Source organism: Gobio gobio (assembly GCF_949357685.1).
Source record: "Gobio gobio genome assembly, chromosome: 20".
NCBI classification, from domain to species: Eukaryota; Metazoa; Chordata; class Actinopteri; order Cypriniformes; family Gobionidae; genus Gobio; species Gobio gobio.
The window spans coordinates 15,411,000-15,426,843 of NC_137113.1; the positions used below are offsets into that span (position 1 = coordinate 15,411,000).

Below are 15,844 nucleotides of genomic sequence, written 5' to 3' on the forward strand. Positions count from 1 at the left end.
ATTTTGTTTTCCTTTTGTAAAATTAACTTTCATAAAGCAAGGTTGCATTAAATTGGTCAAAAGTGACAGTAAAACGAGATTTCTATTTCAAATAAATGCTGTTCTTCTCAACGTTCTGTTCATCAAAGAATCCTAAACAAAAATGTATCACAATTTCCACGAAGATATTAAGCGACGCAACTGTTTTCAGTGTTGATAAGAAATGTTTCTTGAGCAAATAGGCATATTAGAATGATTTCTGAAGGATCATGTGACACTATGATGCTGAAAATTCAACTTCATTTATTCCATTACAGGAATAAATTACATTTTGACATATATTAGAAGAAACCAAAATTGAAATGATGTTTTGCAATACTACTGTTTTATTTACTGTATTTTTAATCAATCAAATAAATATACCATACCAATCCCAAACTTTTTAACGGAAGTGTGGAAATGAGCTTTTTTGGTTTGAAGCTAATGCTGCCCTAATGAGGCCTCAATTTTACAAGAGCGCTCATGTTCTTGCTCAATCGCATATCCATAGTTTCATATTTTAATTATTGTGCTCCAGAGAACTTGAACTTGTTCCAGTCATTTAATGAAGAGCTACAAATAGTTGCTGACTCTTAGGCCTGTCACGATAATTACTTTTTGTTTCGCGATGTATCGTCCCAGAAATAATTGTGATAAACTATATTATTGTCATTTTAAGACTTTATGCCACTGAATATATATATATATATATATATATATATATATATATATATATATATATATATATATATATATATATATATATATATATATATATATATAATCCTAAAATAACAGCATAATAATGCAAAAAAATATATAATATATAATAAAATATATATTATCCTAAATAAAATAAAACAAATTGAATAAATAGTAAATAAACATTTTCCCTTGTGAAACAGCTTTAACACTCGTCATTCTGCGTTGACATTTATTTGTGCACCGGAACAGGATTGCGGCTTTGAAATCGAGTCCATTTGGGCTTATTCTTCCAAACTGTCAGTAGTTGTCAGGAAAACACTATAACGCCTCAAATGGCGCCTTTTTTTCACCTGTCGATAACCGCTCTGTGTATGAAGGAACTGCCCGAGAACCACTTTCGCCTCCGTCACGGAAAACATACAAGATGACAGCACAATCGAGTAAAATGTTGATGACATTCATTATCATGTAAGCATAATGGGCGATATATTGCATCACAAAAAATGATTGAGGTCATGTACATTGTGCGATATATTGATTATTACGACAGGCCTATTGACTCTACATAAGAGGTTTGAAGAAGTGGTGGCACTACATCTATGCATTTACCTTTTACCTGACTTGATACTTAAGCAGCTGATGCAGCTAGTTTGGTTTTCCAGTCTATGTCAGTTTGAGACGTTTGGGTGTAAATGCGGTTTTTGCGCTTCTTCATTGCCCTTCTCAGAGAAGACAGGAAAGGCTTGAGTCTGGGGACTGACATCCTGTGGTGGGCCACACCCTGTAGCCATAGATGAGATCTTATTTTTGCATTTCTACCAAGAGGAAGAGAAGGTAAACAAAGGCTTCTCACTTCCACAGCAACAAACGGTTGGCGTGGGTGATAGCTTGCAGGGAGAGATCAGCTTTACAATGACCAGTAAGAATGAGAGGAAGTTCATCCAACACTTCCTCATCCTCTTCAGCTGTTCTTTTTTTTTAGCACTATGAACTTTTAGTCTTCTGGATGTCTGACTGGGATGGACATTTTTGACCTGATAATAAATACATCGTCTCGTCTGTGATCTAACCGCTGGTCATGAGTTACTTATTATGGACTTTGTTATATTGAGTAGCTGTGATATCTTTTATGACATTACGGACTGCTTTAGAATACACAGGCCTGGGGCCAGTACTCTGCTGTCATTTGTAGATGGGGTTGTCATGGTACCAGTATTTCAGTTTTCTGTACTAATACCAGTAAAATTGTGGAAAACTGTTGAATTAAGTTCTTTAAAAAGTTTTTTACGGCTTGCGTTGAACAAAACAAAACAAAAACGTGTGCGTTTTCAGCGGTGTTAAAGGGATAGTTCACCCAAAAATGAAAATTGCCCCATGATTCACTCACCCTCAAGCCATCCTAGGTGTACATGACATTCTTCTTTCAGACGAATACAAACGGAGTAATAATAAAATTATGTCCTGGCTCTTCCAAGCTTTATAATGGCAGTGAATGGCAGCCCAAAATTTGAAGACCAAAAAAGTGCATCCATCCATTATCAAAGTAATCCACACAGCTTTGGGGGGTTAATAAAGGCCTTCTGAAGTGAATCGATGGGTTTATGTAAGAAAATATCCATATTTAACATGTATTAAAGTAAAATATCTAGCTTTTTCGTACCGGTATGTTTGACAACTCGATGTTGTAGATCATGTAAATTTGTAATATGACTCATGTATTGGGTTTTATTGTTGTGATTTTTAGTACGGGGGGTATACCGCTGCATAATTTCCTATAATTCCAAAATAAAATATTTTTTAAAAATATGTTCAATGTTCTTAATAAAATATTTGTAACGTGTTTTGTAAAGGACTGTTAACATTTAATTAAAACATAAATGTTTTTTTTTTAACATTAAGATTTTTTTTTTAGTAAAGACGACTTTCAAAGGTTTTATTAACCAAAGAATGCTGAAAAAAAAATTAGTTTCCAAAAATATTGATAAATGTTTCTTGGGTAGCAAATCAGCATATCAGAATGATTTCTGAAGGACACTGAAGACTGGAGTAAATTAGGCCAGTGAAAATATTGGCTTGGCAAGTGCATATCTAAACTACTTCAGAATAACAATTCTAATGGTTGAGCCCTGAATCATGAGAGTCAGTGTTTATTTAAAAACAAAGAACCTGCAGACTCCTAGTGTCCTAAAACAAAGATTTTTCCAATAGTATATTCTGTCCTCCATCCGTATCATCTTTTGGCAGTTGAACTGGTTTTCATTGTGTTTGCATACAGTTTTCTCCCTCACTCAGGGTGTAGCTGATGTTTGTTGCAGAGCTTGACCTATATTTGTACTTGACTGACTTTCTCTTGACCTCAAATATCATTTAGCTAAATCTTTTTTACCATTTTACTCATATCGAGTCTATAAATGGAATATGCAATTCCTCGATTTCCCAGAATGACCGGCATGATTTATTTAACGTGCCGTATGAAACCAGGTTATGCAGCAGAGGGAGAACGTTGGTCAGAGTTCACTGACAGTTTCACGCTCATGTCAGGACAGGTTCTCCGATCTTGCCTTCTCCTCTGATCTTTGTTTCCTTTGGGATGCTATGCTGAGAATGTAGTGTCACTAGTAATAGTTTAGCAGAAACTCCTTATCTGATGCAATGAGAAGTATTTCAGGTACAAAAGACAAAGTATGTTGAAATCTAACGTTCATTAGTCGTTCTTGCTGAGGCTGCAATATTACTATTGCTCATAAATTTTTTTTTTTAAAAGCAAGACTTCATTTTTAACTAGCAGATTATAATATGGGTGATTTAAAAATACCATAGATTTAATTATATTAAATGATATTACATTAATTATATTATAATTAATTATATTATATATACCATTCAAAAGTTTATAGGGTCTGTAAGATTTTATTTTTTATTGACAAATTGCATCAATATGCTCACCAAGCCTGAATTTATTTGGTCAAAAATACAGTAACAGTAATTTTGTGAAATATTATTATCAATATGCTCAACAAGGCTGCATTTGTTTGGTCAAAAATACAGTAATAGTAATATTGTGAAATATTATTATCAAGATGTTCAACAAGGCTGTATTTCTTTGGTCAAAAATACAGTAATAGTAATATTGTGGAATATTATTATCAAGATGTTCAACAAGGCTGTATTTCTTTGGTCAAAAATACAGTAATAGTAATATTGTGGAATATTATCAATATGCTCAACAAGGCTGCATTTATTTGGTCAAAAATACAGTAATATTGTGAATTATCAATATGCTCAACAAGGCTGCATTTATTTGGTCAAAAATACAGTAATAGTAATATTGTGAAATATTATTATCAAGATGTTCAACAAGGCTGTATTTCTTTGGTCAAAAATACAGTAATAGTAATATTGTGGAATATTATCAATATGCTCAACAAAGCTGCATTTATTTGGTCAAAAATACAGTAATATTGTGAATTATCAATATGCTCAACAAGGCTGCATTTATTTGGTCAAAAATACAGTAATAGTAATGTTGTGAAAATGTATTATTATCAATATGTTCAACAAGGCTGCATTTATTTGGTCAAAAATACAGTAATATTGTGAAATATTATCAATATGCTCAACAAGGCTGCATTTATTTGGTCAAAAATAAAGTAATAGTAATATTGTGAAATATTATTATTATTATTATAAAATATAATTCTTTCATGTGATGGCAAAGCTAAATTTTCAGCATCAATATTCCAGTCTTCAGTGTCAAATAATCCTTCAGAAATTGTTCTAATAACAAGAAACATTTCGTATTATTAATATCACAGTTGAAAACAGTTGGGTTGCTTAATATTTTGTGAAAACCATGATGGATCTTTGTCCGGATTCTTTGAATAGAATTAAAAAAGAACAGCATTTATTAGAAAAATGTAAAAGTCTTTACTGTCAATTTTGATCAAATCAATGCATCCGTGCTAAATAAAAGTATTAATTATTAAAAAGTATTAAAGAAACGCAACCTTACTGACCCCAAACTTTTAAACAGTAGTATAAATAATAATGAATGAATGAAAATAGTACTTTTTTGTCCTTTCATGCATGAATATTTTTTTAATAACATTTTAATTTGAATATATTAGTTTTGCTGAAGCCTGTTTTGGTTTTAGGTGCAGGTCTGTTGTTGTGAGCTCTTGTCTTCTGAGAATATTGTTCTTTAACAGAGGTACCTCTGTCAAGGAGTGAAGTAATGGAGAAGTGGAACCTGCTCTACTGAAACTGGCCATCAGAAACTGAAGATTTAACACCTGAAATTACACATGAATTGTTGCTTCTCATTTTAACGATTGCTTGTGCAACTGGTAATAGAAGTAAGCTATATGAGTAGTATATGTAGCCTACTGTAATAACAACCGTCAAGCTGGGTGGGACGTTTTGGATCTTTCAGCCTGGCTCAGTTTGTGTTGTGCTGTGTCATGAAATGAGAGTGTGTTGTCGGTCTCGAATTTACTGTGGGCGTGCGCAGGCTGTTTTTAAACTAAAAAGCAGTTGACCTCTCCTGACCATGGGGTGCTATTTTCTGGCTGCTATCCTGAGGCTGTAAGTCCTAGGCTAGTAACACTTCAATGAGTTAGTCGTCAAACATGTTGACGTGCTTACGTAATATCATGTCAACCCTCACCATGACCTTTAACAGCGGAATCTCTAAGTGTATCGATTCTTCAGCTGTATCACCGTTTACCGCAGGGCTTTCAAAATTGGCTCTCTAAAAACAGCATTGAGGATTTATTTGTACTTTAGTAATTCAGCCTTAAAACCATAAAATGCTTTTTTGTTTTCTCTCAGTGGATTTCTAAAAACACCTATAACCCTACGTATAGGACTGGGCTTGTCTCACACTTTTTGTGATACCGACATGAATGATGCCTCAAATCATGTGACTTGTTAAGTAGCTTTCACTTTTCTAAGCAATTTTATTATATTCACCTATTCACCTGACTGATGATAAAACGGGTCCTTAAAAACTCCATTACACTTTCATTGACTGGGGAGCAGGGTAGGGTTGCACCAGCCATTGGTGAGATCTAATTGGGACGCATGTTTCATACTTAGTATAGCTTACTAAGTGGGCTTGGTATACTGGTTTGTTTGTAACTAACTTTCTGTGAAGAAATGTTATGTTTCAATTTTTATTTATTTTTTAATATAAAAACATAACAAAACTACTATTATTTAGGGCTGGCAATCTCTCTGCACCTCGCGATTCGATTCGAGTATGATTCAGAGGGCTGCGATGCGATAAAACGATTATCGATGCATCTTTTTTTCTATAAATTTTTTTTCTCACTTGGTACTTCTAAAGCAAAGTATTTGTAATGACCCATAATGAATTTACTTCCAATATCTTTTATTAATAAAACAAATGGAAGTGATTTTACAAGTCAACAGGTCAGGGAGGTTACATTTGCCAGAATATGTCCCAACTTTGCTAAGAACCAACAGGAAAAGTGTCTGTAGCAGCATAATTTAAAAATAAATGATTACAGACTTCAGCATATTCTGAATCACTAACATAAAGTAATAACCAACACCCTCCTGTTATGTGCAATGAGCAATATAATCCTTCAGACAAAAAAAAAACAAAAAAACATTTGTACCAAAATCACAGCTTTTATACCAAAATATGCAATTCTGTACCAGCAGCTCTCATACAAAAGTAAATATTGTGGACTTCAGCATATTCTGAATATAGAGTAACATACAGCTGCTCTAATAAACATAATGGAGTCTAAGCACATTTTTTTGCTGTATCCCTCAATCTAAACACTAAATAACATCTGCAGAGAATACGGACGCAAATCCTTGACCATAAAATTTGCGATAGAGTTTGTGGTCCTCTGGCAGCAACTACTGGTACAACCGAGCGTTGGAAACGTGTAATATGGTTTCTCATGTTTGTTGTGTTTCGGAAATATTTTCGTTTAGTTTGACACAACTTGCATATAGTGTGGCTCTTGTCCAGGTCATTTTCCCCTTTATCTTCATAGAAGCCAAGTGCTTCCATACGCTAGCTTTTAATGCTTGTCGGATTTCTCGCTCAGCCATCATGCGTCTCTGTTATGTGAACGCCACAGACGGTCCGGGCGCTGCACTTCTCGCGCTTCAGAGTTGCGCCTTTTGCGGTCCGTCAACATTACGTTATCAACATTTAGAAATAATTTTTTTTGACATTTGTAAATCGATTCAGAATCATCCGCATCGCGATGCATCTAAGATTCAAAATGTCCCCCCACCCCTACTATTATTATTATTAAGCAATATAATATTTTAAATAATTTAATTATTTTAATTAGTAGTAATAATATAGTATACATAAACCACAAAGGGAAAATTAAATAAATGATAAACAAACTGATATTTCTTTTGATGTCTGAAGTTTTGAGTTGGACTTCTTGTGCTGCCCATAAGACTATGGCTTAGACCAAACTGTAATGGAAATTTATGCTGCTCATTATTGAAAATGTAAAAATCTTGTTTTTACAATGGACTATAATTCTGCCTTAAAGGGGTCATGACATGAGAAATATAATGGGTCTTTGTACCATTAAAACATCCTTTCATAGCTTGATACGTCCTCCTCATTATAAACAAAGCATTTATTTAATCAAGCTCCAAAAATGGCTCGTTCTGATATTGGGTGACCTGTGACGCATGTCATAGTTGTGCCAGTTACACTTTTTTCGTAAGTTGAATTAGTGTTAGACCGATATATCGGCCGGCCGATATATATGGCCGATATTTGCGGTTTTTACGTGTATCGGCATCGGCCGATACAAGGCTGCTGCGTTGGCCAATATTTTTTTCCCTGCATTATTTACAGACAGGCGTCCACAGGCAGCTCTCACCATCTTCAAACGTTCTTGCTCTCCCTCCCTCGCGCATATTAATCAAAATCAATGGAGAATTGACACAATGGTAAAAGGTCGAAAGACTGAAGTTTCACGTGGAGCATTGGGAGATTTTTTTCCTGAATTACCGCTGGTGTTGCTCTACAAGAGATTAAGTTAAGTGCACCTACACTCTACACCAAAATGCTGGGTTAAAAATAACCCAAGTTGGGTGAAAATGGACTAACCCATCAATTGGGTTGTTTTAACCCAGCAATTGGGTTGTTTTAAGCAAAAATTTAACCCAACCGCTGGGTCAAAACAACCCAATTGCTGGGTTAGTCCGTATTCAACCCAACTTGGGTTATTTTTAACCCAGCATTTTTTAGAGTGTAACCATTAAATGACTAGGTTGTAAATAGTTTTAAAATTAAGTATAGTAAAGTCAGTGTGTACTTTATTATGATGCTTGCTTGTTGATACTGTGTGCAATAGTGCAATTATTTTATTTATGCTTAAATATTTATTTTCAGAATTTATTTTCACCACTGAACTGAGTTTTTTTTAGTTCAATAAATGTTCCTTTTTTTAAATTGTAAATTTTAAATTATCATCCTGATCATTGTGTCATTTTTATGTTGTAAATTGAGGGAGCAAAAGCAGTATCGGCTTCAAATATCGGCTCAAGAAAATCGGCAGCCCGTATCGGTCATCGGCTAAGGCTGATGATCGGCATCGGCACTAAAAAATCCATATCGGTCGACCCCTAAGTTGAATACAGAAGGTGGTCTGGAGGTCTAGATATTAAATTGAATACAGAAGGTAGTCTGGAGGTCTAGATATTTTACTTTATAATATTTTAAATATAGATTATTTTTCTTACACAAACCCATCGATTGGCTTCAGAAGGCCTTTATTAACCCCCCGGAGCCGTGTGGATTACTTTTATAATGGATGGATGCACTTTTTTTGGAGATTAAAATTTTGGGCTGCCATTCACTGTCATTATAACGCTTGGAAGAGCCAGGATATTTTTTAATATAACTCCGATTGTATTCACCTGAAAGAAGAATGTCACCAAGGATGGCTTGAGGGTGAGTCAAGGGATAATTTTCATTTTTGGGTGAACTTGTCCCTTTAAGTTGATTCTTTTTATGCATCAAATGAATGCCTTTGTTTGTTTTAGAGCTGCAGTTTAATCAATACTTACTTCCCCTGCTAATGTACCACGCCATTTTATATTCCACTGCTATGAATCTGTCGTCTGTATGTTTGAGGAGATTACAGTGAGTGTTTCTTTGTTGGCTGCTTAGTTCCACATACCAATTCTCCTTAACGTCTATGAACTCTCCACACAGGCCTCCTACTTCTAATTTAGACGCGCTAGAGCCACTACTCCCACTTCAATACCCTCACATGCACCTCCACCATAATTCCTCCCAGCAGGATTCAAAACAAACCGCCGTTTATTTATTTTTTTTCTACCTCTAATTAACTCGGGATTAGACGGATGGAGGTGTAATATTGATCTCAGATAGCGAAATTCACTGAAGCTGCTTCATGAAGGAGTCCCAATGATCAATATGGTGCTCAGAGATTGTTTTAGACTCACTGGCCTCTTTAATTCTGAATGAACGCTGCTTTTCTCACTCCTTCATTCCAGCTCTCCTGCTGAGAGTTTTCCCTCATAAAGCCTAGCTTACTCTTAAGTAGAAGACCTCCCACTTTACCATTGTCCCTTAAGCTAAGCTTTACAGACTCTCTCTTTTTTTTGTTTAGTTTCTTGTCTGGTTCCCTCATGGTCCTGTAACCCTTGGATTTCTGGATCTAAAAATAAGGAAATTTAAGCTCTTTCCCTTCTCTGGACGCATTTGTAGCCACATGCTTGATGACTAAACGTTCTTGGCTAATAATGGCGATAATCACAGAAATATGTGTCTAAGTCGAGCGGGGCAACTGACTCACTGAGAAGGTTATGTTTGGAAAGGATTGATAAGGGGGAAAGGGTCCCTCTTCCTGTTGATATGCTGATGTGATCACACTCCAGAAAGTGTGATAAATTATGAGGGCATTCTTGTCTAGACACGCTCTCAGGGGAGTTCTAGTGCAATGTGACGTAAACATTACCTGAATATGTCACTCAGAATATGCAGTTCTCTTAGTTACTGTCAATAATCAATGTCATAGACTCTGACTCAGTGTTTGTTATCGTCTTGTTTTCCTTGGCTGTGTCCTGGTAGCCTCGTTTTTTTCATTCAGAATTGCTGCTATGTATGTGTGTGTTTTGTGTGTACACACATTTGTTAGCACTGCTTCCCCTTATTAAAATGTACCACGGTAACCTTCATTTCTGTAGTTACTTTGGGTATTGTAGAGGAACACTACAGTTGAAAAGTAAACCATTTTGAATATTAAAATGTAAAATAACAATTTTCTATTGGAATATATTTCAAAATGTAATTTATTCTTGTGATGTCAAAGCGGAATTTTCAGCATCTCTAGTCTTAAGTGTCACACGATCCTTTAGAAATCATTCTAATATGCTCATCAATGCTGGAAAAAGTTGTTGCATTTTTTTTGTGGAAACACTGATACTTTTTTTTTTTTAAGGATTTTTTGTTAAATAGAAAGTTCAGAAGAACTGCATTTATTCGTAACATTATAAATGCCTTTGCAATTATGTATTAAATTTGATCAATTTAATGAATCATTGCTGAATACAAGTATTAATTTATTTAAAAAAATCTTACTGACCCCAAACTTGTCTAAAAAAAGTGTATTATGCCCTGACATTGTGGTCACTTAATATTAGCCCCTAATTTCGTAAAAAAAAAAAAAAAAACTTGAACGAAATGTGTGATGTGCTTGCCTGTACAACATTTGCTGACATAATGCTAAGGCATTGTGGATAGTAATAATGATGCTTGTAGATGTTCATAAAGGTCTGTTAAAGGAGCAAAATAGCCAATGGCATCTTTCTGTTTTCACCCACAACAAATGCAAACCGTTTCAAGCTCTGGGTGAGAGAAACTGCCGTTCATTGTGTATTGTTATAGTCTGAGTGGTCTCTAATGGAAAGCAGGTAGCACCCCTCCTCTTTCTGTCCATTTGAATAAGGCTCATTCTGATTCGGCTTTCCCAGAGCAACAGGTGTTTTCATCAGGTGCTGTTTGCTCAGATGAGGGGAGGGATTGTTATAGCGTTCAGTTCAGAACAAAAGCTGCTTCAGTCAGGACTGCAGAGATCCAGGATCTCCCTGCGGGGGCTGGGCAAAGGGGGCGAAAGACAGAAATCAGGGGGGGTGAAGTTTCAGTTAAACAGCCCACAAGCCTTTCCTTGAAATTCCTTCCTGATCCTATCAGATCTATTGTTTTTCAGTGGAATACACATAACCTGGAAATACGACCTGCACCAAACAGGCTATGTTCAGACTGCAGGTAAATGTGGCCCAAATCCAAATTATTATTAAAAAAATTGACTCAGATCTGCTTTTGTCATGACAGCGTGAACAGCACAAACAACACGGAATCTGATCTTTTCGATTACTATTTGTGTCAATTCCATATGTAGTACTAAATCCCGATACATGTTTTCCAATGCGACTGCAGCCTTTACCGTCATATCCCAACATTCGTCACAATTCTGCACTCATGGGAGTCACTTCAAAGATTTTGCACACCCGACATTGTCAAGACAGTTGCAAAAGGTAGTCAGTGGAAGGATAGTGATGTGTCAGAGCTGAGTTCACAAGTATTACAGTGATAGCTGTAAGCAAAACCTGAGGGCTCGTATCATAAATGTTTAATAACTTTGCTCTCTTTTTTCCGTATCCTAGTCTTTGTTTTGATATTGCCTTAATACATAAATTCGCTGGCTTCTGCAGCAGATCACACTATAACTAAACACGCAATCGCTTACTTTAATGTACTTTAATTCAGGACCATGATCTGCTCACACTGGAATCTGATATTGGCCACTTTTAAAACAACAATGTGGACAGCGATACCAAAAAAAATCAGAATTGAGCTCTAAGGCTCGCAGTGTGTCATTCAACTTTTCCCCATGGTCTTTCTTGAGTTAAAAAAGCAAACAAAGATCTCAATACATAGCAATATTGAATCGTAATACTTAAAAATCACTATATATATTGTATCGCCGCTCAAGTATTGTCCCAGCCCTACCAAACACAAAAGATGATGTTCAGCAAAATGCTCTTTTGCATACAATGAAAGTGAATGGGGACCACGGCTGTAAAGAGCAGTAAATGCAGACAATTTACATTTTTGGGGAGAACTATGGCTTCAAGTCTTGATTATTCCTTTTTGTTGTCATCGCTATTCATTAGCATGATGCTTATTTTAGTTTTTTGTTGTTGTTGTTGTTGCTATTGGATTAACCCTGTGTCCTTCCTTTCTTGTCAGGTGGCTGAGGAGAAACCGTGAGAGAGGGCAGCGTGAGGTCCCTGCTCGTCCAGGGACGATGAAGAGGTTCAGGCGTCATGGGCATGAGTCTCAGAGGGACAAGCACAAACAGGATCTCTATCAGTTTAACAAGGTGATCAAGCCCACATCTTCTGTAGAAAGTTTGTTTTGTTGTTACACATACACAAGTTATATTTTCTTCAGCAGTTTTGTGCTATTTTATTTGTTCCTTGCTGTCTGTTGTTTCGTAAGTGACGAAAGGTCTATCTAGGCGTGTAACTGTATGCCATACAAATAGCATCCCTCACACAAAGCATGTGGGAGATTCAACTACACACACACATATTGGGCTGTATCCATCCTTTTTATTATAATTAGCAAACAAATTCTTTTATCATTGTTTTTTGGTGTTTTAAAGTATATTATAAACAATATTGTCTTGGAGGATTAAATTTTTTTCTGTGTAAAATGTTTTATATATAGCTCCAGGTTTGCTGTGCTTGTTTGAAGAGCTGTGCAATTTGTCCCAAATTTGTGATTTTTGTATATCAATATGACTAAGAAATAATAATAATAATTTTTATAATTGTACTGTAAATTAAAATTATTATTATTATTATTACGATAAAATTAAAATATAATAAAACAAAATAAGACATAGCAATTTTACTGTAAAATAAAACAATAGTGTTATAAGAATAAGAATAATATTGTGTTTTAAAGTACTATAAAATCTATTGTAACACTAAAATTACAATACAAACATTTATGACATAATTTTGTAATTTCTTCAAATGTTAAACCATAAATCTTCTGTTTTGACAGAGAACCACAAGGAGACCTTAAAGATTCTCTTATCTTGACAACAGCTGGTTTTTAAGTGCTTCTAATTGCAAGTTTAGGAAGATGCTGGGGGAAGTTTCATTCCTAAATGCATGTTATAAGTGACCCATCGCACTGAGGCCTATTGTGATTTTGTCGTTATTCCAATCGTTCATGCAGCCCTACATTTTTGGATGGATTTTTTTCCCCCTAAGCTTGTGACAATTTGTAAAACCGTGCCTTCTCTGCAATGGATAAATGCGATGCTGCTATATAATTTGCCCAAAATTAGACCTCTTAAAAGGCAGTGCGATTGTGCTCGCTAAAAATGTTCCATTTTTGGAGCAGACTATGTACGTCTATGATGTCAATGTTAGTTGCTCATGTAGTCTGCTTATACCAGAGGCATTGTGTACACTAGAGTCTCTGTGTGTTCAGTTCTATATATGTGACAATTTCACTCTCATTTCTATCCTGTTTTTAGACTGTAGAACATGGTTTCCCCCATCAGCCCAGCGCTCAGGGATTCAGCCCTAGCCTGGAGCTCCTGGCCATCGGTACCAGATCAGGAGCAATCAAACTGTATCCTTCAACTACCTGAAGACATTTCCACACTTTGGGTTATTAGATCTGTGCACAGCGTTACTCTTGACTTGAATTATCCCACTCAGTCACATTCCATTCCCCTGTCTCTGAATCCTGAGGGCAGTGACTACAATGTGATATGATGGTGATGTACCAAGATTTCCTGTAGCCCGTACCGTGGTTGTTATAGTGGCTAAATTGTACACACCCTTCTTGCAGGTACTTTGAAAGGCGGAACAGTTTATTATAGTGCGTAGAGCTGAGAACGCATGTTCATGCCACATTTTTTCCCATGCTATTGCGTAATTTTCTCCGTTAGTCATTTACTGAAAAGGAAATGGAAATGAGTAACTGGTATTTGGCCAACTTTACATGCCTGGTATTTTTTTATATATATATATATATATATATTAAAATTATTTTGGTTTTAATAAAAAAAGGAAAATAGCTACAAGCATCAATTAACGGGGTTCATGCACTTTAAGGCCTTTAAGCACATTTTTATTTAGCAAGCCTGTAACCATCTAGATCAGAGATGGAAAAGACCATTTACAGTCAATACAGGTAATTTGTCAGCAAATGTTTTTTTTTTTTTTTAAGCTTTTAAACTATTATTGTGCCACATATGGCCCAATCGCCATGAAAGTTTGCATGCTTCTTTAGAATCATATGTCACATGTACTCACCTAATTTTGCAACGTTCTGAGTTTTTGTTTAAGACTGACAGGCTTTTGGGTAGACTTGGCCACGCCTGTTTTCTAAATGACCCTGTTTTAGCTATCCATATGCTAAATTTCTACCTAGAGAGTCTAGAGAATTGTACTGCGGTGGTTTTATCAAGGTTGAGGGAAAAACCTAGGACTAGTTTGCAAAAGTTTTTCAAATAATCTTGAAAAATCTATTTAACAAACAATTTGATTGACAGCTGTGGTGCTAGAGGCATAGTTGTTTAGAACGGGGAGATCTATCTTACCGTATAAATATCACGTACATGCATGAAAAATAGCGTAATATACCATCAATTACCTACTTAAAGGCGTCTGGAGCCAAGGATTTTTGACCACTGTAGTGCCACCGTCAGGCTGATTGGGGCAAGCCTTGGTGATGTTGTAGACTGGGTGAGTACTACCATCCTTCAACGTTTCTATGACATACGGTTTGGTCTGCCCGATCACTGTTAGGGAAACATTTTGCTCTTTGAAAATCCTAACAATGCAATAGTGTTTCAGTGCTATGTGCTTGAACCCCACAATTTTAAACTCCAAATATAAGTTGTTTCAGTGTGCTGTTTGTTTGCAATGTGTTTCCTTAACCCGTTCTCAGTTACGGAGCTCCAGGTGTGGAGTTCATGGGACTTCACGACGAGAATGCGGCAGTTACACAGGTGCACTTCCTGCCAAACCAGGTACGGCTTTGAACTTTAATCCTGACCCCTTTTGATCTCACATAGATTTGTTTTTGCTTGTTCATTTGGGTTTCATTCCAGTTTTTGGGATTTGGTTTCCAGTGAATCATTAGTGGTTTTGGGTGAGGTTGCCATTTCAAGAATTTACACAGAAAGCAACATCTTAATGATATGCATAAATTAAAATTAGGGAGGCCATATCATCAAAATATTACCATGGTGTGAGAAATGTTATATCCCATATTAACTGTATTATTTTAACACAAAATGATTGACAGAGAGACAGACTATATTTGGATTTGGATATGTCAGTTTTTTATTATTATATATATATATATTTTTTGCAGGTGGAGTTTGTCACATTACTGGATGACAACAGTCTGCACATGTGGACGCTTCGGGCCCATAACGGCATGTCTGAGCTGCTTGAGATAGGACGTTTCACTCTCTCTGGTCCACCTGGGTGAGTCAAGAACCCACACCTACATACTTATCTTGATCTAATATGATCATGCTTGAAGATCTGTTTTTAATCTGCCCGGATGCTCACGCTCACACACCCGATGAATGAGACATGAGCACTGAGTCACACTGATCCAGACGCTTCTGAAGCTCACTTGTGCTCCGAATCCATACATAGTGTACACATGCTGTCAGGTGACTTCCATGATTCAAAGTAGCTGTTTTTTTTGCAATCTGTGATGTCATATTATATCCATCCATGATTACTTTAATGTCTTACTTGAAACCTGTTTTTATAATATGTAATTAATCTAACCAACAACAAGTGACATTTTCATCGTTTTGAATGGATTTTATTTTTGTTGTGCCATAGTGAAAAAAACCTATACCTAATGTATTTAAAATACATTTATTTCATACTAAGTTTCATGCAAATCCATTAACATAGTAACTGACATATTGCTTGACACTTACTGATATAAATATTATAATTAAACTCTATTTGGAGTACTTCTTTATTGCACAATGCTCATTTCTTAATATAAAGCCTAAAA

The 15,844-nt window shown here is 35.7% G+C and overlaps 1 protein-coding gene across 2 annotated transcripts in view; it reads left to right on the forward strand.

The window, feature by feature from the left end:
• The window catches only part of llgl2 (LLGL scribble cell polarity complex component 2), a 35,084-nt gene that overhangs the window by 1,574 nt on the left and 17,666 nt on the right, over nt 1–15,844 (forward strand). For both annotated transcript variants that reach the window (XM_079845944.1, XM_079845945.1), the window contains exons 2-5: nt 12,017–12,149; nt 13,323–13,420; nt 14,747–14,828; nt 15,176–15,291. In XM_079845944.1, coding sequence (XP_079702070.1) covers nt 12,075–12,149; nt 13,323–13,420; nt 14,747–14,828; nt 15,176–15,291 — 371 coding nt within the window. In that variant the 5' untranslated portion in view covers nt 12,017–12,074. The remainder of the gene's footprint in view (nt 1–12,016; nt 12,150–13,322; nt 13,421–14,746; nt 14,829–15,175; nt 15,292–15,844) is intronic.